The 25,411-nt window shown below is 43.7% G+C and overlaps 1 protein-coding gene across 4 annotated transcripts in view; it reads left to right on the forward strand.

Moving 5' to 3' along the window:
• Window positions 1-25,411, forward strand: part of LOC147122730 (annexin A5-like) — a 78,318-nt gene that overhangs the window by 41,328 nt on the left and 11,579 nt on the right. For all 4 annotated transcript variants that reach the window (XR_015081503.1, XM_086009928.1, XM_086009938.1 and 1 more), the window contains 4 exons: window positions 5,826-5,916; window positions 8,951-9,030; window positions 14,986-15,042; window positions 24,919-25,012. Coding sequence is in view for 3 of the 4 variants with exons in the window: in XM_086009928.1 (XP_085866054.1) it covers window positions 5,826-5,916; window positions 8,951-9,030; window positions 14,986-15,042; window positions 24,919-25,012 (322 nt within the window). In the remaining variant the exon portion in view is untranslated. The remainder of the gene's footprint in view (window positions 1-5,825; window positions 5,917-8,950; window positions 9,031-14,985; window positions 15,043-24,918; window positions 25,013-25,411) is intronic.

Below are 25,411 nucleotides of genomic sequence, written 5' to 3' on the forward strand. Positions count from 1 at the left end.
GCGTTATACAGCCAATAAAATACTTTTGAATTGTAGACACTGTTGTAATGTAGGAAACACGGCAGCCAATTTGCGTACAGCAAGATGCCACAAACAGCAATGAGATAAATGACCAGTTAATCTGTTGTAGTGATGTTGGATGCGAGATAAATGTTGAGACAGGACACCGGGAGAGCCCCCTTGCTGCTCGTCGAATAATGCCGTGAGACCTTTTGCGTCCACCTCAGTGGGCAGATGGGGGCTCGGTTAACATCTCATGTGAAAGCTCCACCGGAAATGTTGTGTAGTCTCCTGGCATTCAACATATATATACTTATTAGAAAATATAGAGAAACCAATGTAGAGGTTGCAAGCCCCCATGGTTTACATACCAACAAGATTAAAAAGATGAGATAAATCGGGAAGTAGTAATTTGCTGACACCAAGCTTAAGTTTCAGTAGTTTGAAGATTGAAGAACTGAAGAAAATTATAGATTTCGGTTCCAGGAAAGAGAGAGTCTGATAGAGGAGAAAGTTTCTGTCGGATGGTATTTGGAACTCTGGAGGAACCAAGGTAAAGTTCAGAGGATTTTAATTTTAAATGTTAACCATCTTGAGTGGTAAATGCAGTTTGGTTTAAATAAAAAGTAATAATTATACTTTGGGAGAAAGCTGGGTGGTATGGAAAAGCAGAAGGATTTATTTAGGGATTTACAAGTCATTAAAAGCAGCACATCAATGGGTAAGGCTATTTTAAAAAATAAATAAATAAATAAATAAAAATCTAATTGAATACTGAGTTATGGAACAGGTTAGAATATAAAAGTTGAGATGTAATGGTAACTCTATATAAAACCATAGGAAGACCACAGTTGGAGTATTGTGTACATGTTGGGCTTGGAGACAGACCTGGGTGAATTGCCATCAGCATGAAAGCTGAGAATTTGATGATAGTAGGAATTTGGTGGAGAGGAGGATGGCGGTTTCTCGTGGCCAACTCAAAAGGAGTGGAGCTGCAGAACCCGAGGATTCTAAGATAAGTATCTAGCTATCTAATATTCTTTGTGTTTAGTATCACAGTGGTTCTTAAGCTTGAGTAAATACTCTTTGGTTAATTTGCTTTGAGGAGTGAATAGAAAAATAGCTGTGTAATTCAGATCGAATTAAATGCAATTATATATAAATAAATCACCTTGTATCTGAGTTTATTTTAAGTTTCTGATTAGAATGGAGGGACAGCTGTGACCCATAGCCTGGAATTCCTGCACCATGTGGGAACTTAAGGAAGCTTCATGTGTCCCAGAGGCCATATTTGCAGGAAGTGCCTCCACCAGCTTGAACTCGGAGGGTTTCTGAGCTCGAGGGGCAGCTGGATTCACTGCAGGACATACGGGTGGCTGAATGTTTCCTGGATTGCAGGTTCCAGGAGGTGGCCAGCCCACAGCCAGATGGAATTCAGAATAGCAAGTGGGACTTCAACTACCCCAATATTGAATGGGGCAGTGATTGTGTTAAGAGCAGAGAAGGGGAGAAATACCTGAAGTATGTTTAGGAGAATTTTCTTGGTCAGTATGTTTCCTACCCAACTAGGAAGGAGGCACTGCTGGATCTCGTTCTGGGGAATGAAGTGGGTCAAGTGGATAATGTCACAGTTGGGGAGCACCTTGGGAATAGTGATCATAGTATTGTAAGTTTTAGATTAGTTCTGGAGAAGGACAAGGGGCAATCGAGAATAAAAATACTTGACTGGAGTAGGGCTAATTTCAGCGAATTGAGGAGGGATCTGGCCCAGGTAAATTGGAGTCAAAGATTGGCAGGCAGAAAAGTAATGGAGCATTGGGCGGCCTTTAAAAAAGAGATGGTTCGGATACAGTCTAAGTACATTCCCACAAGGGGGTAAGGAAGCCAAAGCTGCCTGGCTGACAAAGGAGTAGGTTGCTGAGGGAAGTAAGGGTAGAAATTGCAAAGGCACTGGCCACAATCTTCCAATCCTGCTTGGACACAGAGGACTGGAGGATTGCAAATGTTACACCCTTGTTCAAAAAAGGAGAGAAAGATAAACCTGACAATTATAGGCCAGTCAGTTTAACGTCTGTGGTGGGGAAGCTTTTGGAACCAGTAATTTGGGAGAAAATGAACAGCCACTTGAACAAACATGGACTAATAAAAGAGAACCAGCACACATTTAAGGGCAAATCATGTTTGAGTAACTTGATTTTGAGTTTTTGATGAGGTAACAGAGAGGGTGAATGAGGGCAGTACTGTTGATGTTGTGTATGTGGACTTTCAAAAGGCGTTAGATCAAGTACCATATATTAGGCTTGGTAGCAAAATTGAAGCCCATGGGATAAAAGGAGCAGCTGCAGCATGGAGATAAAATTGGCTAAGGGATAGAAAACAGAGTTGTGGCTGTATGGCTGTTTTTCAGACTGGAGGGAGGTATACAGTGGTGTTCCCCAGGTTCAGTACGAGGACCACTGCTGTTTTTGCTAAACATTAATGACTTGGACTTGTGGGTACAGGGCGCAATTTTGGAATTTGCAGATGACACGAAACTTGGAAGTGTAGTAAACAATGAGGAAGATAGTAATAGACTTCAAGAGGATTTAGGCAGGCTGGTGGAATGGGCGGATGAAATTCAACGCAGGAAAGTGTGAGGTGATATATTTTGGTAGGAAGAATAAGGAGAGACAATACAAGCTAAATGGTACGATAGCAAAATACTGCAGATGCTGGAAATCCGAAATAACAACAGAAAATGCTGGAAAAACTCAGCAGGCCAGGCAACATCCGTGGAGAGAAAATAGAGTCAACGTTTCGGGTGAAAACCTCTGTCGAGACTAAAGAAGCACAGGAAATGAAATGGATTAAGAGACCAGGCTGGGAGAGAACAAAAGAGAAGAGACATTAAGAGGTATTCAAAACGAGACGAGATGGTGATAGGACTAGTGGAGACAAAAGACGGCTCTAGATTAGGTGTGAAATGCGCTGGCAGAGTGGGAGACAGCTGCCATGTGGGAGAGAAAAAAAGAAAGGGGGGGGTGGGGGGGAAGGCCAAAACAAAGGCGTGGATAAAAAATATAAGTAAAAATGTAATAGGGGCCGAGGTTATGATCTGAAATTGTTGAACTCAATATCGAGTCCGGAAGGCTGTAAAGTGCCTAATTGGAAGATGAGGTGCTGTTCCTCGAGTTTACGGTGAGCTTCCGTGGAACAATGCAAGAGGCTGAGGACGGTGAGGTCTGAGTGGGAATGGGGTGGTGAATTAAAATGACAGGCGTCCGGAAGCTCAGGGTCACCCTTACGGACTGAACGGAGGTGTTCCGCAAAGCTAAATGGTACCATTTTGAAGAGGGTGCAAGACCTGGGGTGTTTGTGCACAAATCTTTGAAGGTGGCAGGACAGGTTAACAAAGCAGTTACTGAAGCATATGGGATCCTAGGCTTTGTAAATAGAGGTATAGAGTACATCACTCAGGAAGTTATGCTAAACCGATATAAAACACTAGTTCGGCCCCAGCTTGAGTACTGTATCCAATTCTAGGCACCACGCTTTAGGAAGGACGTGAAGGCTTTGGAGAGGGTACAGAAGAGGTTTACTAGAATGGTTCCAGCAATGAGGGATTACAGTTATGTGAATAGACTAGAGAAGCTGGGGTTGTTCTCCTTAGAGCAGAAAAGGCCTTGAGGAGATTTGATAGAGGTGTTTAAAATCATGAAGAGTTTGGATAGAGTAAATAAAGAGAATCTGTTTCCAGTGGCTGAAAGGTCAATAACCAGAGGGCACAGATTTAAGGTGATTTGCAAAAGAACCAAGGTGACATGAAGAAAACTTTTTTACACAATGAGTGGTTAGGATTTGGAATGCACCGCCTGATAGGGTGGTGGATACAGATTCTATAGTAGCCTTCAAAAGGGAATTGGATAAATGAAGGAGAAAAAATTTCAGTGATATGGGGAGTGGAACTAACTGGTTGTTCTTTGAAAGGGCAAGCGCAGACTCAGTGGGCCGAATTGCCTCCTTGTGTGCTGTACTATTCTATGTTACTGGAAGGATGTTAAGGCAATAGAGAGGTTACAGTGCAGATCCACTTGTATACTGACTGGCATGGGGCAAGTACAGATGTGAAGAAAGACATGAAAATTGAGGCTGTTTTTGTTAGAACAGAGGGAATTAAAGGGTGACTTGAAACAGACTGTTTCCAGTTATTGATGTAAGAAGTCACACAACACCAGGTTATAGTCCAACAGCTTTATTTGAAATCACAAGCTTTCGGAGCGCTGCTCCTTCATCAGGTGACCTGACGAAGGAGCAGCGCTCCGAAAGCTTGTGATTTCAAATAAAGCTGTTGGACTATAACCTGGTGTTGTGTGACTTCTTACATTTGTCCACCCTAGTCCAACTCCGGCATCTCCACACCATGGTTACTATCCAGTTATTGAGGTCTGGATGAAGGGTTATAGATACCAGACGACAGGTAGTGATGTAGGACAGAGAGCAGGAGAAACTTTTTTTTACACCGGGTTGAGGCTGCAGAATACACTATTGGAGTTAGTGATTGAAGCAGAGACCATGTCAACATTTTAAAAAAAGTTAGCTAGTTAAATAAAGGGGATTAAAGAGGTATGGGAACTGAGTGAGCACTGTGGATTTGACCTACTGTTCACATTGGAGGATAAACACTAACACTAACAGTTGAGTTGAAAGGCCTGTTTCTGTTTTGTAATTTCCATATAATTGTATGTTATTTAGCTGTCTTGTAGAATATATACATTTAGCAGAGTGCATTCTTATACAGTGAAACTCTGTATACCGTGTTTAACTGGTTCCAGTGAGGTTCGGAGTCACTCAATTTAAAATGCTCAGTGATGAGGGAGGTTGGGAGAAATTCTTTACGCAGAGGGTTATTGGAGTACGGAATACTTTGCCACAGTGGGTGTTTCAAGCAGGGAAAACTGAATAAATATTTGAAGCAGCAGATAATGAGTCTGTGCGGACAATTTGATTGGTGTGATTAGGTTTGGGTTGCTCCAGATAATGATGGGCCAAATTACCTAATTCTGTGCAGTAAACTTCCACAGTTCTAGAAGCCACAAAGTTGCAGTTAAGAAATAAAGTGTGTGTGTGTATAAAATGAGATTTCATTCATGTTATCCTATTAAAAAGCCAAGCCAATCCAATCCAAACTGATACAAAGTTGGATGATTAAATACTGCATTTAGTACTTTTTATTGCTTTGATCAAAATTCTAATCTTTTAATAGCATTGTGCAAAGCTCTGAATCCACTGATGCGTTCTGGATTAAAAAGAATAACAAGCCCTTGGCTTGAGCTGTATTGTATTGCTATTTTTCAATTTAAAATGGTCATCCTTCTAGTATTTAATCCTTTCCAAAATGCAAGCAATTCACAGATATCATTTTTCTTTTTGACTGTTTGAGAAACAGAATCAGCTTCCCCAGAAATGTATAATAAAAAGGGATGTAAAACAATCTTGGTTTGTGTATCTGCTGTACTAGCTTTGAACTGATCCGATATGGAAATGTTGTCAGCTTGGTTTCGAAATTGCCTCTGTAGCTTTGAAAAGTCAGTGCTGCTGTGCATGTGGCTGAGGCACAAGCAAGGTGAAACTGCAGACAAAGGCACATACTTTTGTAGTTGAAGGGTCTCGAAGCACTCCTGAATAATCTCTGTGACAGTCGTGTTTTTATCCAAGATGTCTGGAATAAGTTTACCAAAACAGTCTGGAGTTCACATGGAAGCCCCTATACAATATGATTGTGTAGTTGTTTTTCCCTAAATTTGATTGCTCAGACTTGTCTGTTGTTTATTTTGTATCTTCTGCAGGGCACTGGAACTGATGAAAATTGCTTGATAGAAATTCTTGCCTCAAGAACCAACCGGGAACTTAGAGCAATCATTCAGGCTTATAAGCAAGGTATGGATGTAATACATTTTGTACCTCATTTACTGTTTTGACAGCAGTGGTTGGTAAAGCAGATGAGGTGTCGCTTGATTGGCGATGCTGTACACTCTGGTGTTAATAATCACCTTCAACAAGCTGCAGCTAACCAGATTTTTGGCTGTGCCTGCTCTGTACAGACTAGTGAAACAGTTTGGTGTTCACTGGTCTGCACCCCATCTTCCTCGGCCATTGGAGAGGATCTTACAAAAAGAATTGTGAACCATGACTTAAAAATTCTGCATGCATAGTTACATAAATGTTGCACTGTTGGAGAGGTCACCCCGCAATATAGGGGAATGGTTCCTGCAGCTCTGGGAGTTGCATCTGGAATCTAGGATTCCCAACACTTCCACTTTCGGCAGGAAGTCTAGCGGAATGGGCGATTGGACGCCCGAGCACTGCTGCTGGCGACTCGGGAGAAACTCGACTTGTATGTGAGGTTTGCGCATGCGCTGCACCCTGGCTGTCGTGGCTTGCAACCAAACCGCATTGTCTGAGCCCTGCTGTTCTCCCCCGCTATGCCGGTTATGAGGATGATGGCATCGGGCCCAACGGAAATTGCCTTGAAATTGTGAGTCCTGAGGGAGAGGGAGCGCAAACGTGGAGAGGGAACTGGGAGAGGGTGGGCGAAAGAGGATCACATAGTAGAGGGAGATAAAGTTCCTGTCTGTCTGTGATGTGCTCTGTTGTATAATCTCTTTTTTTCCCGGGAGTCGGGCAGATTTGGTGCTTCTCCCTGAAGCTGGGTATCAGCGGTGGGGTGTGGGGGTCAGTGAATCGAATTACCTTTTGATTTTGATTTTGGTTTTGTTTATTTTATTAACTTGCTGTATATTGTAAAAAGTAATAAAATTGTTGAAACTTTAGTTAGAAGTTACTTATCTGTGGAATTTACTTGGTGTTTCTCATTGCGGTCTATACTGTAGAAACATCACAGTAGTAGTTTTATTTAAGCGTTACTTATCCTTGAATCTTTCTAATATTTTGTGTTTGGTTTATAAATTAAGCTATGGGGTCTCAAAAAAAAAAAAGGGAAATATTTTATTCAGGGCTTGGTGACACTGAGACAATCGACTAAGGTAAATGCGATTATATGAGCAAGCAATGGGCAAATGTCACGTGTTAAGCATCACGAGCTATGCCATGTGATCAAATGTCACATGATCAAATTTCAGGAATAAGTCGAACCAGATTTGGCAACCCTGATGGCAAATTTAGCAACTTCCTAGTTCTGCAATGCCAGATGCAGCATACTAAGTGTGCTTTTCAGAGAAACCCATTTTAGGCGAATAATGCATATGGGGCCAAAAATTGCGGTCGGAGTACGTACCTCCGGAGTAGGTCTTCAACCTGCAAAAGAATTATGCACCTACCTGCTGGCGGCGAGGCTGCGAAAACTTGCGGTGCGAAGTGGAGGGCAGCGTGATGGCCCAGGGACGCAGGCCGTGCGGAAGCGTACCTGAGATCATGTAGGCCTGGTCCTCCAATCACAAAGCAGAATTCCATTTTAATCATTTCCAAAGAGAATCCCATAATGAGATTTAATGGAATCCTGAAGTCTGATCTAATTACAATTTACAGAATTGGAATTTTATTTGTAATTACCTTCTTTCCACCAACTTCACTAAAAATGTAATTTTTTGATAATTTTCAACATTATTAAAACTGTAATCCAGGCCAATATTTGCAGAAACCCTTTTAATTCAGTGTATGTGTATAATTTCCATTATGAAAATGTTTTAATCATGCCCTAAAAATCCCCTTATGCTGATGCAAACAGGCCCTGCGCCTGATGGCCTGTTTGCATCAACCGTAACACTTCCATGTGCAATTGCTGGCCAGTCGTTGGACATATAGCCCAACTCTGCACCAGCGATTGCTTTCTCGTAACCCGCGAGGATGGCCTGTCAATGCGTATGTTGACAGACTGCAAGTTCTGGATTTCATGCGTATAGAAGCGCCTGCGATATCCCGAACTTGCGGTGAATTTCAAAGGAGGTATGGTGGCGTACTCAGAGTATACCGCCATACTGACCACAAAATCCGAGCCCATTTGTAGCTTAGTGGGAAGCATTGTCTATGGGGGGCCTTAACAACAAGTTGCAATTGGCTACCTTGTTGGGAGGTGCTTTTATATACAACTCCCAAACATGGGTGAAGAACTTAGAGGGAAGTTCCAACTGTGTCATTTCATATTAAGCTGCATGGTTCATAAAGTGGCAACTTCATAACCTGTCGAGGCAACCCAGAAGTGTTTGCAGCAGAGTCTTGTTGGCAGTGAGTGTGAATTGGAGCTATAGCAATTACAGCCCTACCTCCCACTGAGGCTCTGTGCCAGGAGCAGCATGATTTAGGATTACTGAATGTTGGCTGTATCATTTTTATAAGAAACTGCTGTACTCTCCATTGTAAATTGACTGCTTTCTCTTTTGTCCTCCCCTTCCCATCCCTCGTTGATGACCTTAACTGCAGCACTGTGGGAGGTGCCTGACTTGCATTGGTTATGTAAGGGAGAACTATCAATAGACTTCTGTATCTCCTTCCTGATAAATTACTTTCTGTACATGCAAATTTATCTATTTACTTGAAAACAAATTGCTTTGACTGCTATTGGGTGACTTTTAAGTATTGCATTCTACTCCTAGTTTAGCGTCAGTGTTTTTACATAGTCCTTTGGCTTTAAATTGTTGCTTTTCTACAAAAAAACTTGGCATGAATGATTTTGGTGGGCTGCTGTATACTTGTTGCTGACTCAGTATTTGGAACTTCCAGTGCATTGTGGTGCATGTAATTAACAGCGGCTCATATTAAAATATTTGTGTTGGTGATTCCAGGTAGTGTCCGTTGGCAAAAGCTAAAAATGTGATTCATACTGTTAGGACGAAGTGTTATTATGAATGGGACCTGGACATTTCTGTATGCCTTGAGGTATATTGTATTAACTCATCAACTACCAGAGCCAGCTCTGATCTGTGGCCCTAACTATCTCATTTAACACCTCTTTCAGAATATGGCAAAGATTTGGAAGAAGATGTTGCCAGTGACACTTCTGGCCATTTCCAAAGGATTTTGGTGATTCTTCTCCAGGTAAAAATTTAGATTCCATATCAAAGTACAAACTGCCAAACTAGTTTATTGTAAGTGTTTCGAGGCATCATGTCTGTGCAGGCGGTATTGCAATTTTCCCATTGTTTTAACCCACAAACAACAACAACTTGCATTCACTTCACAGAAGCGTTAGCAAACAACATTTGACACTGTGGCACATGAGATATTAGTACAGGTGACCAAAAGCTTGGTCAAAGAGGCAGGTTTTAAGGAGCGTCTTAAAGGAGAAGAGAGCGGTGAGGCAGTTTAGGGAGGGAATTGCAGAGCTAGGGCCTAGGCAGCTGAAGGCACGGCTGCCAATGGTTTAAAAGCAGGGAGGATTGTAGGGCTGGAGGAGGTTACAGAGATGGGGAGAAATCATGGAGGGATTTGAAAAGCAGGATGAGAATTTTAAAATTTGAGGTGTTGCCGGACTGAGGGCCAATGTAGGTTGGTGAGCACAGGGGTGATGGGTAACTGGGACTTAGTGCGAGTTAGGAAATGGGCAGCAGAGTTTTAGTTGAGCTCAAGTTTACGGAGAGTTCAGGAGAGCATTACAATAGTCAATAGTTACAAGAGGTAACAATGGCATGGATGAGCGTTTCAGCAGATGAGATGAGCTAAGGCAGGGGCAGAAACAGTCGATGTTATGGAAGTGGAAGAAGGTGATCTTGGTGATGGAGAGGATATGGCATCGGAAGCTCAGCTCAGGGTCAAATAGGGTGCCAAGGTTGCGAACGGTCTGGTTCAGCCTTAGACAGTGGCCAGGGAGTGGGATGGAATTGGTGGCTAGGGAATGGAGTTTGTGGTGGGGATTGAAGACAATGGCTTCGGCCTTCCCAATATTTAATTGAGTAAATTTCTGCTCATGCTACTGGATATCGGATAAGTCGCGTGACAAATCGGATACAGTGGAGGGTCGAGAACGGTGGTGGTGGTGAGGTAGAGCTGGGTGTCGTCAGCGTATATGTGGAACCTAACGTTGTGATTTTGGATGATGTCGTCAAGGGGCAGTATGTAGATGAGAAATAGGAGGGGTCAAGGATCGATCCTTGGGGGACTCCAGAGTTAGCGATGCGGAAGCGGGAAGATAAGGCATTGCAGGAGGTTCTCTGGCTACGATTAGATAGATATGAGTGGAACGATGTGATGGCAATCCCGTTCAGCTGGACAACAGAGGAGATGCATTGGAGGAGGATGTTGTGGTCAGCCGTGTTAAAGGCTGCAGACAGGTCAAGAAGGATGAGGGGCGGTAGTTTGCCACAGTCACGTAGGATGCTATTTGTGACTTTTATGAGCCATTTCAGTTCTGTGGCAGAAATCCGATTGAAGGGGTTTGAACATGGGAAAGATGGGCAGAGGTTTGGGAGGCGACAACATGTTCGAGGGCTTTGGAGGGGAAATGGAGGTGGGTGAAGGAGTGATAGTTTGCAAGGACAGAGGGGTCAAACGTTTTTTTTGAGAAAATGCTGGAAAAACTCAGCAGGCCAGGCAGCATCCGTGGAGAGAAATTAGAGTTGACGTTTTGGGTCGAAACACTTTTTCAAAACTGGAAAGGAAATAAAATAGATCGAAGGCAGGGCTGCGATAGAACAAAAGAAGTAAAAGAGACATTAAGAGGTATTCAAAACCAGACGAGATGGTAATAGGACAAGTGGAGACAAAAGACGGCTGAGATTAGGTGTGAAGTGTACTGGCAGGGTGAGACAGAGCTGCCATGTGGGAGAGAGGAAAAAAAAGGAAAGGTGGGGGGGGAAAGGGAAGACCCAAAACAAAGGGGTGGAAAAAAATATAAGTCATCCTGCCAGTAGACTGGCGCAGTATGAGGGAGTCATGGCAGCTGCCAGGGTACTTGGTACAAACATGCAAAATCACCACCTTGTGGTCACACACCAGCTGAACGTTAAGGGAGTGGAAGGCCTTGCAGTTGACAAAAACTCCTGGATTGCGATGGGGTGCCCTAAGGGCCACATGTGTGCAGTCAATGACGCCCTGCACCCTTGGAAGGTCTGCCAGCTGAGCTAATCCAATCGCCCTCGCCCTCACACTTGTGCGATCCCGGGTGAAATGGAGGTGATTGTGTGCGAGGGCAAAGAGGGCATCGGTGACCTGTTTGATGCAAGTGTGTGCGGCCGCCTGGGAGATGCCGCTGATGTCTGCTGCTGATCCCTGGAAGGAGCCTGAGGCATAAAAGTTGAGTGCGGTGGTGACTTTGATGGCCACTGGTAAGGAGTGTCGACCTGCTGCTCTGGGCTCCAGGTCTTGCTGTAGCATTGCGCAGGTATCAGTCACTACCTCTCGCGAAAGGCGGAGCCGCCTTTGGCACTGCTGCTCAGTCATGTTGAGGTAGCTCACCGTGTCTGTAGACCCTGTTTGGGGGGTATCTCCTGCACCGACGGGCTTCCATGCGCTGGCCCCTTCTGGCCTGTGCTGCCTCAGGTGGCTGAGCCGCAGCCTGTCGCTCCTGCTGGTGCTGCTGTTGCTGGTGCTGCTGTTGTTGCTGGATCTGCTGCAGCCTCCTCTGCTGTTGGAGATCCTCTAATGCCAAGAAGGGAAGGAACAAAAGGCCTCCCATGCTTCTGGCAGATGCCTCCGTTGAGGAAGCGCTGAGTTAGGGTGCTGAGAGGGGCTTCCCAGGAGCTCACACTGGAGAAGTGTGTGAGGCTCCAACCTTCCACCGCTGTGCCTAAGCCTTCAACAAGTTGCCCCAAGCCTGGAGCAACAAGGTCCTGCAGCCTACAAATGCTGGCTGATTAAATCTCCTCATTCCTGATTGACCTGCAGCTGAAAGTAAGCAAGCCGACATTGTTCACGCCAGGTTTCATCAGCGGTGTTCCCACCAGGCGTGGTTTACGTGGGGAAAGGCTGAAAATTGCAAGGGCCCCTTAAAATGGCATTAAAGATGCCAATTATTGCTCATTCGGCTCCCGACGACCAGTCCCGCCTGCTGCGGGCGGGACTGATTCGGGTCGCGTTGAAACAACGGGGCGAAAGTCGGACGGGGCGGGGAATCGGGCGGGGGGGGGGGGGTGGGGGTTGCGACCCCCTATTTCTGTTTTTTTTTCCCCCCAACCCCCGCCCGCCTGAAACCCCGCCTGACAGCTCCAGGAAAATCGGGGCCCTAGTCTAGGCTGACACTTCAGTGCAGTACTGAGGGAGTGCTGCATTGCCAGAGATGTTTGCTTTTGAGAGATGTTAAATTGAAGAACGTCTGCCTCCTCGGATAGATGTGAAAGATCCCTTTGCACTATTTAAAGAGGAGTTTACATTGCAGCACTGACTACACTTCAAAAGTTCTTCATTGTTTGTGTATCATTTTGGAGTGTCCTGAGGGCATGAAAGGTGCCATATAAATGCAAGCTTGTTCTCAGTTGTTGCAAATTAAAGACATTTTTATTTATATCGCAACTTTCACATCTGCTGGATGTCCGAGTGCTCAGCCAATGGAAGTAGTTTAAGGCAAACACACAGCTACAGTAGTTTGCACACAGCAAGGTCCCACAAACAGCAATAAGATAAATGACCAGATCATCTCTTGGGATTTTAGTTGAGGTATAAATGTTGGCCAAAACACCAGGAGAGGTCTATTACATCAAACTGAGAGGACTGATGTGGCCTCAGTTTAACATCTCATTCGAAAGATGGCATCTTTGACAATTCAGCACTCCCTTAATAATGCACTGAACAACAACTGGCATTTATATAGCGTCTACATGTAATCAACAAATGGACGCAGAGCCAAAGGAGGAAATATTAGGAAGAGAGTGAAGTGCAGGTGTTTAGGGAGGAAATTCCAGCGTGTGGGATCTGGGCGGCTAAAGGCACAGCTGCCAACAGTGGGACGAAGGGAGAAGGTTGCACAAGAGGCCAGCATCGGAAGAACATAATTTGGGGGTGTGGATATAGGGCTAGAGGAGATTAGCGATAGAGAGAAATATGGCTAGGTGGGATTTAAATACGAGGATGAGAATTTTATATTTGATGTGTTGGGGAACCGGGAGTCAATGAAGACCGGGCTAATAGGTGAGCAGAACTTTTCTTTTCACGAATGTACTTCTTAACATATACAATGGAGTTTTATGGTGCGGGGACCCATGTAATAATAATGGTACATATAAGATACTGAGGGGGCTTGACAAGGTAGATGCAGAGAGGATGTTTTCCCTCCTGGGGAAATCTAGAACTCGGGGGCATAGCGTCAGAATAAAGGGTTGCTCTTTTAGAACTGGGATGAGGACGAATTTCTTCTGAGGGTCGTAAATCTGTGGAATTCTCTGCTGCAGAGAGCTGTGGAGATACAGATTTCTGCAAGATAAGGGAGTGAAGGGTTATGGGGAGTGGGCAGGGAAGTGGCTTTGAGCCCAAGATCTTATTGAATGGCGGAGCAGGCTCGAGGGGCCAAGTGGCCTATTCTTGCTCCTATTTCTTATGTTAGTCCAGATTATTCCTAAATAAACAGAAGGGTTTTGACAACCTTGCTGCTTTGGGAAATGTGACCCCTTAAGAACATAAAAAACCCACAGTAATCATTTTCTGAATGATTTCAGATATTATGGCCCCAATTTGAAAGGGGGCGGAAATGGTGCACATGAGCCCCAAAGAGCGGCGCACCCAGAGAGTCCAAGGATGTGGAGGCCCTGCCGATCTTAATGACAGGGCCTCATCTACATAAGTGTTCTCTGGGTCCCGCGCAAACCCGGCCAAATCCACTACCTGGCTGGCGGGCGGGAGGGAGTGGGAATTTTGCAGCAGGAGGCCGCAGCCAGGGACCTGTGGGATCAGTCCCCGGCACTCAGTGGGAGGAGGGCCTGGAGGTTCTCGGTGCAGGGTGGGCTGGGGAGGCACAAGGACTCCTTGCAGGGTCTGGGGGAAGCACTCCTGCTCCTGGCCCATGAATTCTGACACGAGTCATTTTTAAAAACTTATCTTGACCTCTTCTGACCAGTCGGAATCTCCCGCCCTGGTTCTGCTATCCAGGCTCCCGACGATGCGGGACTCCCCTCGACCACTGCCTGCCGATAGAGGGAGCCTCGGCTCACTTAAAAGTTGGCAAATAAATTACCTGTCAGGAAATTGCTGGATTTGCGCCTTAAATGGGAATTAATCTAACTGCTGCCATTTAATTTATGTTGTAATGATGTGGTTTATAGTCCTGACATAAAACCCAACCTTGGAGGCCCAGAAGGGAAACAAGTGAAGCTCTGGACTCTCCAGCAGGTAGTGAATTGTTCCTCGAAGTGTTTTTTTTACAAATGTCTTGGGAGTATTTTTGTGCCAGTCTTACCATGTGCACACCTGGTAGTGTTGGAAGGCAATACTTTCCAGGGTACAAAGCTGTTTCAACACTCGGCAAATTATAAAGATTTATTTCAGAAAATAATTTTGGGATACCGTATTTGAGGAAGAATGTTTACCACCTACCCTGCCATTCACTTATTAACTTTCCAAGGACCAATACAACAATTCCCAAACACAACTGGGTTACAGTGTTCTCTTCTGCTTGATTTTAATATTTTTAAAACTTTTCTTTTTCTTTATTTTTTTTTCTCAATCCGTTCTCTTCTTTCCTTCTCTATCTTTCTGTCTGTAATTTGACTCTCATTCACCCTATTTCTTTGTCATTCGTTCTGTTTCTTTCTCTATCATTGGTTAAGGAGCCGGACCATTGGGCATGAGGTTCCAGATGCGACGTTGACATCACTGCGCCATAATCAATTTACATTTCCAGCAAATATTTGCGGTGCAAGTATAGCACATTCTGAAGGGTGAGGTTAAACGTACAGTTCACATCTCTCGCCGCGAGATGTGTCAATCCAGCAATTTCTGGGCTCTCAGCGTGAGTGGTAACAAAACACAGTAATCAGTCAGTTATAGAAATGCACTCCACACTTGTTTGACCAACTGTGAAAATCATAATTAATAGAAAAATGAACATTTCTTTCCTCCTCTGGTTAGGCCAATAGAGATGAGAGCACGACATGTGATGAAGCCGCAGTTAAAAAAGATGCACAGGTCAGTCGAAGCATTTCAAGGTTGAACATTTTGTTACTGTTAACAGACCTTACTCTTTAAATGATTCCATCGGCTCTTTGATCTTGCACAGTTTTGAGGCCATGAATGCTATTGTATCTACTTCATTTGGTTATTGAGCCCTGCTAGAGATTAATATTTAAAACAATTTACCAATATACAGTAATACTGACAAGGTGATGCACTGAATTGCATGCTTGTTAAGCAGCCCCATCATCTTGCAGGGCTACAGTGTGCCAAGGCTTTTTGTAAGCCGTTATCCAATCTTCTAACTTTTGTCTTTCATAGAAATTTACAGCACAGAAGGAGGCCATTTGGCCCTTCGTGTCTGTGCCGGCTGAAAAAGAGCTATCCAGCCAAATCTCACTTTACAGCTCTTGGTCCGTAGCCTTGTAGGTTACGGCACTTCAAAGTGCATATCCAAGTACTTTTGAAATGTGATGACGGTTTCTGCCTCTACCATCCTTTCAGGCAGTGAGTTCCAGACCCCCACCACCCTCTGGGTGAAAAAAGTTTTCCTCAACTCCCCTCTAATCCTTCTACCAATTACTTGAAATCTATGCCCCCTGGTTATTGATTTCTCTACTCCTCCCTATCCACTCTATCTAGGCCCCTCATAATTTTATACACCTCAATAAGGTCTCCCCTCAGCCTCCTCTGTTCCAAAGAAAACAACTCCAGCCTATCCAATCTTTCCTCATAGCTAAAATTCTCCAGTCCTGGCAACATCCTCGTAAATCTCCTCTGTACCCTCTGGTGCAATCACATCTTTCCTGTAATGTGGTGACCAGAATTGTACACAGTACTCTATAGCTGTGGCCTAACTAGGGTTTTATACAGTTCAAGTATAACCTCCCTGCTCTTGTATTCTGTGCCTTGGCTAATAAAGGAAAGTATCCCATATGCTTAACCACCTTATCTACTTGTCCTGCTACCTTCAGGGATCTGTGGACAAGCACTCCAAGGCCCCTCTGCTCTTCTGCACCTTTCAGTATTTCCTTGCCTTGTTAACCCTCTCCAAATGCATTACCTCACACTTCTCTGGATTGAATTCCATTTGCCACTTTTTTGCCCACCTGACCAGTCCATTGATATCTTTTTGCAGCTTTCTTCCTCACTATCAACCACATGGCCAATTTTTGAATCATCTTCAAACTTCTTAATCATGCCCCAACATTGAAATCTAAATAATTGATCTATACCAATAAAAGCAAGGGACCTAGTGAGTAGCCCTGTGGAACCCCACTGGAAACAGCCTTCCAGTCAAAGACATTCATCGACCATTACCCATTGCTTTCTGCCACTGAGCCAATTTTGGATCCAACTTGCCACTTTCCCTTGGATCGCATGGGCTTTTACTTTTCTGACCAGTCTGCAATGTGGGACCTTGTCAAAAGTTTTGCTAAAATCCATATACACTACATCAAACATGCTACCCTCATCGATCTTGTTACCTCTTCCAAAAATTCAATCAAATTAGTCAAGCACGACCTTCCCTTTACAAATCCATGCTAACTGTTCTTGATTAATCCGTGCCTTTCTAAATGACGATTAATACTGTCCCTCAGAACTTTTTCCAATAATTTGCCCACCACCGAGGTTAGGCTGACATTTAATTACTCGGTCTATCTCTTACTCACTTTTTTTAAAATAACCGTACAACCTTGGCAGTCCTCTGGCACTATACCTGTAGCCAGAGAAGATTGGAAAATGATGGTCAGAGCTTCTGCTATTTCCTCCCTTGCTTCTTAACAGCCTGGGATACATTTCATCCGGGCCTGGCGATTTATCTACTTTCAAAGATGCTAAACCCCTTAATATTTCCTCTATGTTTATTTCATCTAATATTTCACACTCCTCCTTAACTACTGCATTTTCCTTCTCTTGTGAAGATAGACACAAAGGGCTGGATTTTGTGAATGGAGACGGGACTGCTGCTTGTCGTGTCGATGTCCCGTCTCCATCCTCGTCTGACCAACCAGAGGGATTTTCCCCTGATTGCCCTGTGGGCTCAGCAGGCCAAGTAGGGAGGAAGTCACTGACAGAGCACGTCAACGTCAGACGTGCTCGATCAGTCAAGACTTCTTGAAAGAAGAAATGTCAGCATTTGACAGCTCCGTGAAGCTGCCAAACACCGACAGTCTCTGTAGTTTGATAAGCCTTTGTGTTCAGGACTCATCAAACCTTTCAACATTGTAAATTTCACATGGCTGTTGGTTCGGAGGATCCAACAGTCAGTCTGTGAAATCTACAAGGAGGATGTCGGGTCTCCCGATTTTTAAAACTTATCACTCACCTTACATACTTACCACTGCACACTTGCACCCATCACTCACCTATACATCTTACTTCTAGGTGCCTCCGACCACTGCAGACCTCCTTCATGTCTCCTCCAGCCTGGCGGGGTTCTCTGAGGCCGGGAAGCCTTCACCTGTGAAGGTAAAATGGCACTAATTCTTTTTTCTGCCTGTTAACTACCTGTTAACAGGCAGTTAAAAGAATGAAATGCCTTTCCCGCCTCCAGGAGATGGGACCCGAAGCAGCACATCGTCCCGCCTCCTGGCAAAAGGGCACGGGGGCGGGTTTGCCATCCGCCCCCACTTTCTGCTACTTTACCGGCAGACCCGTCCCGCCTCCTCAGGGCTTGGAAAATCCAGCCCAACGTATTCATTAAGAGCCATACCCATTTCTCCCGCCTCTCTCACGGGTTACCTTTTTGGTCTCTAATGAGCCCTACTCTTTCTTTAGTTATCCTCTTGCTCTTTATGTATTTATAAAACATCTTTGGGTTTTCCTTGATTTTACTTGCCAATACTTTTTCATGTCCTCTCTTTGCTTTCCTAATTTCCTTTTTAATTCCACCCCTGCACTTTCAATACTCCTCTTGGCTTTCTACAGTATTGAGCTGTCACTATCTGACATAAGTTTCCCATTTTTTGCGTTATCCGACCCTGTATGCTCCTTGACATCTAGGGGGCTCTAGATTTGGGAGTCCCACCCTTTCTCTTTGTGGGAACATATTTGCTCTGAGCCCTCACTATCTCCTCTTTGAATGCCCCCCACTGCTCTGATACTGATTTACCTTCAAGTAGCTGTTTCCAGTCCAGTTTTGCTAAATCACATCTCCGCTTAGTAAAGTTGGCCTTTCCCTATTTTTTAAAATAAATACAGCAGTTATTGCACCAATGTTCAGAGGTATGTAGACCTCCAGAGTGGGCCACTGTTGACATTTTAGTGTGTGTGATGTTACCTTTGTTTTTAGTTGGGCTCTCCAGTGGCTGTCCCAACCTGGAGGAAATTTGGACATGAGGAAGTAACGTAGTACTAGTGTCCAGAAGTAGGAAGCAGCAACCCAATTGCCACTACCTCTCTATAGCTGGAAGAGTCGCTATAAATGGAAATCTTGGGGAGGAGGAAAAGGAGAAGAAGCATGTGAACACAAGCAACCAGAATGAATTAAAGTAATCATCTCTGCTCTGTTCACTGCACTCTCCTCAAAATCGACAGTTTACAAAAAGCCTAAAGTGTACTTGGGAATGAAATGTAGGTTACCAAATGGAGGCAGAATAGATGAAAATTAGGGAACAAACTGTCACAATTGCCGTATACAATAAAGTGTTAATGGGGAATTAAGGTTCCTTTACTGAACGCATCATATTCTGCATGAGGTCCACAGATTTCACCTCTCATCTGAGTCCTGGAGAGAATGTCACTAGAATATTCCCAGCACCTGGAGCAGCCCCCAAATCCACCTACAGTGGACAGGGATACAACAAAAGTCATATCATGCATTGAGGTCCCATTAGGCATTCGTAATAACATCTGGGACTGTCTTCAGGAGCTGGATGTAACTAATATAACTCACTGCTGGTGGTGAGGAGAGACATCCTTGCTATGATAAAACCTTACCTTGCCATTTAGTAATGAGTAATGAGCAAGAATTAACTAATAATCTGACAGTAAGGGAGCATCATCCAAACAGTGACCGTAACATAGAACAGGAGTAGGCCATTCTGCCCTTTGAGCCTGTACTGCCATTCAATTAGATCCTGGTTGAGCTGTATCTTAACTCCATCTACCCGGCTTGGTTCCATAACCCGTAATACCATTGCCTAACAAAAATCTACCAGATTTCCAGCATCTGCGGTATTTTGCTTTTGTAAAAATCTATCAATGTCAGTTTAGAAATTTTCAATTGACCTAGCCTCAACAGCTGTTTGGCGGGGGGGCGGGGAGTTTCAGATTACCACTACCCTTTGTGTGAAACAGTGCTTCCTGATATCACCCCTGAACAGCCTAGCTCTAATTTTAAGGTTATGCCCCCTTGTTCTGGACTCCTCCACCAGAGGAAATAGTTTTCTCCCTATATACCCTATCAAATCCTTTAATCACCATAAACCCCCCAATAGATCATCCCATATTCTATATTCAAGGGAATAAAAGACCAGACTATGCAACCTATCATCATAATTTAACCCTTTTTGCCCCGGTATCGTTCTGGTGAATCTGCGCTACACCCGCTCCAAGGCCAATATATCCTTCCTGAGGTGTGGTGTCCAGAACTGAACACAGTGCTCAAGATGGGGTCTGACCAGAGCTCAGTACAGCGGCAACATAACTTCCAGCCCTTTGTATTCCAGCCCCCTCGAGATAAAGGCCAACATTCCATTAGCCGTTTTCATTATTTTTTTGTACCTGTCCACCAGCTTTTAGTGAGTTCTTTACTTGGACCCCTAAATCTCTGCTCATCCACAGCTTCTCACCAGTTAGAAAATACTCTGATTTATCTTTCTTGGGTCCAAAGTGGCGACCTCAGACTTTCCCACATTAAACTCCATCTGCCACAGTTCTGCCCACACACTTAATCCGTCAATGTCCCTTTGCAACTTTCTGCTCCCATCTACACTATTTAATTTGCCACCTAACTTGGTGTCATCAGCAAACTTAGATATACGGCAGTCTATTCCTTCATCCAAGTCCTGTAGAAATATAGGGAAAAGCTGAGGCCCCAGTACAGGTTCCTGGGCGAAACCACTAGTCACATCCAGCCAGTTTCAGTACATACCCATTATCTCTACTCTCTGTCTCCTACCTCCTTACCAATAGGTTGCCTCCAATACTATGCACTCTCATTTTTGTGAACAGTCTGAACAACAACAACTTGTATTTACATAGCGCCTTTAATGTAGTAAAACGTCCTAAGGTGCTTCACAGGAACTTTATCATACAAAATTTGGCACCGAGCCAGATAAGGAGCTATTGGGGCAGATGACCAAAAATTTGATTGAAGTGGTAGGTTTTAAGGAGCGTCTAAAAGAGGAACGAGAGGCGGAGAGGTTTAGGGCAGGATTTCCAGAGCTTAGGCCTTGGTAGCTGAAGGCACGGCCGTCAATGGTGGAGCGATTAAAATTGGAGATGCTTAAGTCTCTTTTGTGGCACCTTGTCGAATACCTTCTGGAAATCCTTCTGATAAAAACATAGAAACATAGAAGATAGGAGCAGGAGTAGGCCATTCGGCCCCTCGAGCCTGCTCCGCCATTCAATGCGATCATGGCTGATCATCCAAATTCAGTACCCGGTCCCTGCTTTCTCCCCATACCCCTTTAGCCTTAAGAAATATATCCAACTCCTTCTTGAATATATTTAATGTATTGGCCTCTACTGCCTTCTGTGGTAGAGAATTCCACAGGTTCACCACTCTCTGGGTGAAGACATTCCTCCTCATTTCTGTCCTAAATGGCTTACCCCTTATCCTTAGAATGTGACCCCTGGTTCTGGACTCCCCGACCATCGGGAACATCCTTCCTGCATCTAGTCTGTCCAGTCCTGTCAGAATTTTATAAGTTTCAATGAGATCCCCTCTCATTCTTCTAAACTCCAGCGAGTACAAGCCCAATCGACCCAATCTCTTCTCGTATGTCATTCCTGCCATCCCAGGTATCAGCCTGGTGAATCTTCGCTGAACTCCTTCCATGGCAAGAACATCCTTCCTCAGATAGTTTGACATTAAGTTCAAGAAGGAGAAAGATCACACACAAATCAAGGTTTTAAACTTAAGTAAGGCAGACTTTAACGTGTTCAGCTTGCATCTCATTTTGTCAAACTGGGCTGAGCTGTTAACATAAAAACAGTGGGAGCTATTTAATACAAAACATACCCCTAAAGAGCAAAAGTTCCACTTGTACAGTCAAGAAACCATGGATAATATATGAAGTGAGACAGAGTATAAAACTAAAGGAAATCGGTTACACAATTGATTAGGAATCCAAGGGTTGAGAAATATAGTAATAACAGCGGCACCAAGAAAATATTGAGATGCAAAAGGAATATGGAAAAAAAGCTTGCAAGTAATATAAAGGCTATAATGGTAAATTATTCATATTTAACTGTGTCTTTAAGGGAGATGTGCGCTTATCAAAGACTGACGTAGGTGATAACTGTAATAGACAACAAGATAATGGCAAATTTATTAAAGGAGTACTTTGTATCAGTTTTCATAGTAGAGGAAAAGGATAAAATACCAGATAAAAGGGAAACTAAAGATAAATCAAGAGGAGGAACTTAATGGATTCAATATAAGTAACAATATGGTAATGGAGAAAATAATGGGACTTGAAACAGATAAATCTCCAGGACCTGATGGTTTCCATCCCAGTGTATTAAAAGAAGTAGGTGAGGGAATTGCAGAAGTGTTGGTGATAATCTTTCAAAGCTCTCTTGATTCTGGGATTGTGCTATTCGATTAGGAAATTGCTAATGTCATTGCATTATTTAAGAAGGGTGGCAGAGAGAAACCAGGTAAGTAACAGGGTCTGTCAGTTTAACATCAGTTGTGGGGAAGCTAATAGAATCTGTAATTAGGGGTAGAGTTACTGAGCACGTAGACAAGTATGAATGTATTTGTTAAGGTTAGAGCATGTGGAATTAGAGGTAGCTTTTTGACTGTTTGGAAATTGGTTGGGAGATAGGAGACTGACAGTGGGGATGAAGAGTTGGTAATCTGATTGGCAGGATGCGACTAATGGTGTTTCCCAAGGATCTGTTCTGGGGCCGCAACCTTTCATCTTGTGTATTAATGACTTGGATAAAGGAATAGAGAGTTGTGTATCCAGGTTTGCAGATGGCATTAAGTTAGAACATAAGAAATAGAGCAGGCCCCTCGAGCCTCCTCCACCATTCAATAAGATCATGGCTGATCTTTGACCTCAACTCTACTTTCTCACCCGATCTCCATATCCCTTATTTCCCTTAGAGTCCAAAAACCTATCCACCTCAGCCTTGAATATACTCAATAATTGAGCATCCACAGCCCTTTGGGTTAGAGAGTTCCAAAGATTCACAACCCTGAGTTATGAAATTTCTGCTCATCTCAGTCCGAAATGACCAACCCCCTTATCCTGAGACTATGCCCCCTTGTTCTGGACTCCAGCCAGGGGAAACTGCCTCTCAGCATCTACCCTGTCGAGCCCTGTCAGAATCTTTTGTTTCAATGAGATCACCTCTTATTCTTCTGAACTGGAGAGTATAGACCCATTCTACTCAATCTCCTCATAGGACAACTCTCTCATCTCGGGAATTAATCCAGTGAACCTTCGTTGCACCCTCTCTAAGGCAAGTGTATCCTTCCTGAGGTATGGAGACAAAAACTGTGCACAGTAATCCAAAGCCCTGTACAATTACAGCAAGGCTTCCTTACTCTTATACTCCAACACCCTTGCATTAAAGGCCAACATGCCATTTGCCTTCCCAATTGCTTGCTGTACCTGTATGTTAACTTTCTGTTTCATGTACAAGGACACCCAAACCCTTCTGAACACCAACATTAATAGCTACTCACCATTTTAAAAACTATTTTGTTTTTCCATTCTTCATACCAAAGTGAATAACCTCACATTTCCCCACATTAGACTCCATTTGCCACCACCTTGTCCACTCACTTAACCTGTCTATATCCCTTTGCAGACTCTGTGTCCTCACAGCTTACTTTCCCACCTAGCTTTGTATTGTCAGCAAGCTTGGATACATTACACTTAGCCCCTTAATCCAAGTCATTAATATAGATTGTAAATAGCTGAGGCCCCAGCACTGATTCTTGTAGTAGCCTGCCAACCTGAAAATGACCTGTTTATTCCTACTCTGTTTTCTGTCCTTTAACCAATCCTCTATCCATGCTAATATTGCCCCCAACCCCATGAGCCTTTACCTTGTGTAACAACCTTTCGTGTGACACCTTTATCGAATACCTTTTGAAAATCCAAATATACTACATCCACTGGTTCCCCTTTATCTACCCTTCCCATTTACACCTACTCTAGACCCATCTTTTGTTTCTTTACTTGTCGTATTAACATCCCCTTTTGCCTTGCACTACTCTCCCTTTTGTCATATAATCTTTCCTGCTGTCCACCCGATCACAGACCTTCCCTTTGGTTCTTTCCTCCCCTCCCCCTTTCCCTGCCTCTGGTTTGCTTAAAACCTGTCACATCTCTAACTGTTTCCAGTTCTGACGAAGGGTCATCGACCTGAAACGTTAACTCGGTTTCTCTCGCCACAGATGCTGCCTGACCTGCTGAGTGTTTCCAGCATTTTCTGTTTTTATTTCAGATTTCCAGCATCTGCGGTATTTTGCTTTTGTAATAGGATTGTTGAATTGGGAGAATTCTTGAAACTACCCAGTGGGCATCTGGTCTGATGCAGGTCAAAGGATGAACTAGTCCAGTACAATTCCATGTATAATCTCTGCACTGAAAAGCAGGCAGCCTACAGAATGCAGGATTACAGTAAATGACTCTCGTGTTCTGCTGTGATTTTGTTCACTCATCGCAGTGTCTGAAGAATATTCATGTTCTAATATGTCCGACACACAAATGTCATTTTAAATGTAATTCTTAACCCATTTAGAGAAATGTCACCTACTTTAGATGTAGCAGAAGCTCTGTTTATTTTTTCTTTTAAAGAAACTCTCTTCTAGTCTAATGAACATTAATAAGATTAACACTTCAGAACCACTGTGGTGCACAATAAAGTTTTTCATTAGCGACTTAGCTCTGAATATGCCAGCAAGTTTTACAGCGGATCAAAATGCATGGATTTTTTTTCCCTGTGTTTCTTTACAAGTTGAAAAGATTATACTTTCATTAACTCTGAAGAGAGTACAGAGGAGGTTTACCAGGATGATACCAGGGATGAGGAAGTTCAGTTATGTGGAGAGATTGGAGAAGCTGGCATTGTTCTCCTTGGAGCAGAGAAGGTTAAGGGGCGACCTAATAGAGGTATTCAAAATTGAGGGGTTTTGATAGTGTAAGTAGGGAGAAACTATTTCCTCTGTCAAGTGGGTCGGTAACCAGAGGTCATTGATTTAAAATAATTGGCAAAAGAACTAGAGAGGAAATGAGAAATTATTTCACGCAGAGGGTTAAGATCTCAGAATCACAGAAACCCCACAGTGCAGATAGAGGCCATTTCGGCCCATCGAGCCTGCACCGATGCATATCCCACCCGATCCCCGTAACCCCTACACCAACGCATATCCCACCCTATCCCTGTAACCCCACGTATTTAATCCCCCTAACACTAAGGGTCAATTTATCATAGCTAATCAACCTAACCCGCACATCTTTGGACTGTGCTACGTCTACCTGCAAGGGTGGTGGAATCAGATTCCATAGTAACTTTCATAAGGTAATTGGACATGTATTTGAAGAGGACTAATTTGCAGGGTTATGGGGAAAAAGCTGGGGTTTGGGACTAAATTGGACAGCTCTTTCAAAGAGCTGGCACAGGCATGGGGGGCCGAATGGCCCCACTTCTGTGGTGTAAGTCTATGATTCTATAACAAATAACATCTTTATACCACAGGAGCTGTTTCAAGCTGGAGAACTGAAATGCGGTACTGATGAGTCGATGTTCCTCACCATCATTGGGACCAAGAGTGTTCATTACCTTCAGCAAGGTGTGCTTTGCTTGTTTAACTTTCATTACTGGTAACAAGTACTGACGTCTTTAAATGTGATGATATTGGTCGTGCAATATATTAAAGTATGACCCTTTAACAGAATATTTGGAAAAAAGTAATAATTTTAAACTTTAGTGCTTGAAGTGACTGAAGGGTAGAAGACACTAGTGTTCCTCTGCTTTATTTCTCTCCTTCCTCCTTTTCCTTCTCTTGGCTTCCTCCTCCAAAATTCTGATTACCTTGCATTTGATCTAAGTTACATTAAGCATCTGATCACTTGGTAGACTCTGAACAAAGCATTCTTTTTTGTTAATTGGGAGAAAAAGTCTCATTCACATTTTATTGGGGGATCTAAATGGTAGTGAGCTTGTATTTATAGAACCCCTTCCCAAAGTG

Source organism: Somniosus microcephalus, chromosome 2, assembly GCF_052327205.1.
Source record: "Somniosus microcephalus isolate GS21.2 chromosome 2, FLI_Smic_1.0, whole genome shotgun sequence".
In the NCBI taxonomy this organism is placed as follows: Eukaryota; Metazoa; Chordata; class Chondrichthyes; order Squaliformes; family Somniosidae; genus Somniosus; species Somniosus microcephalus.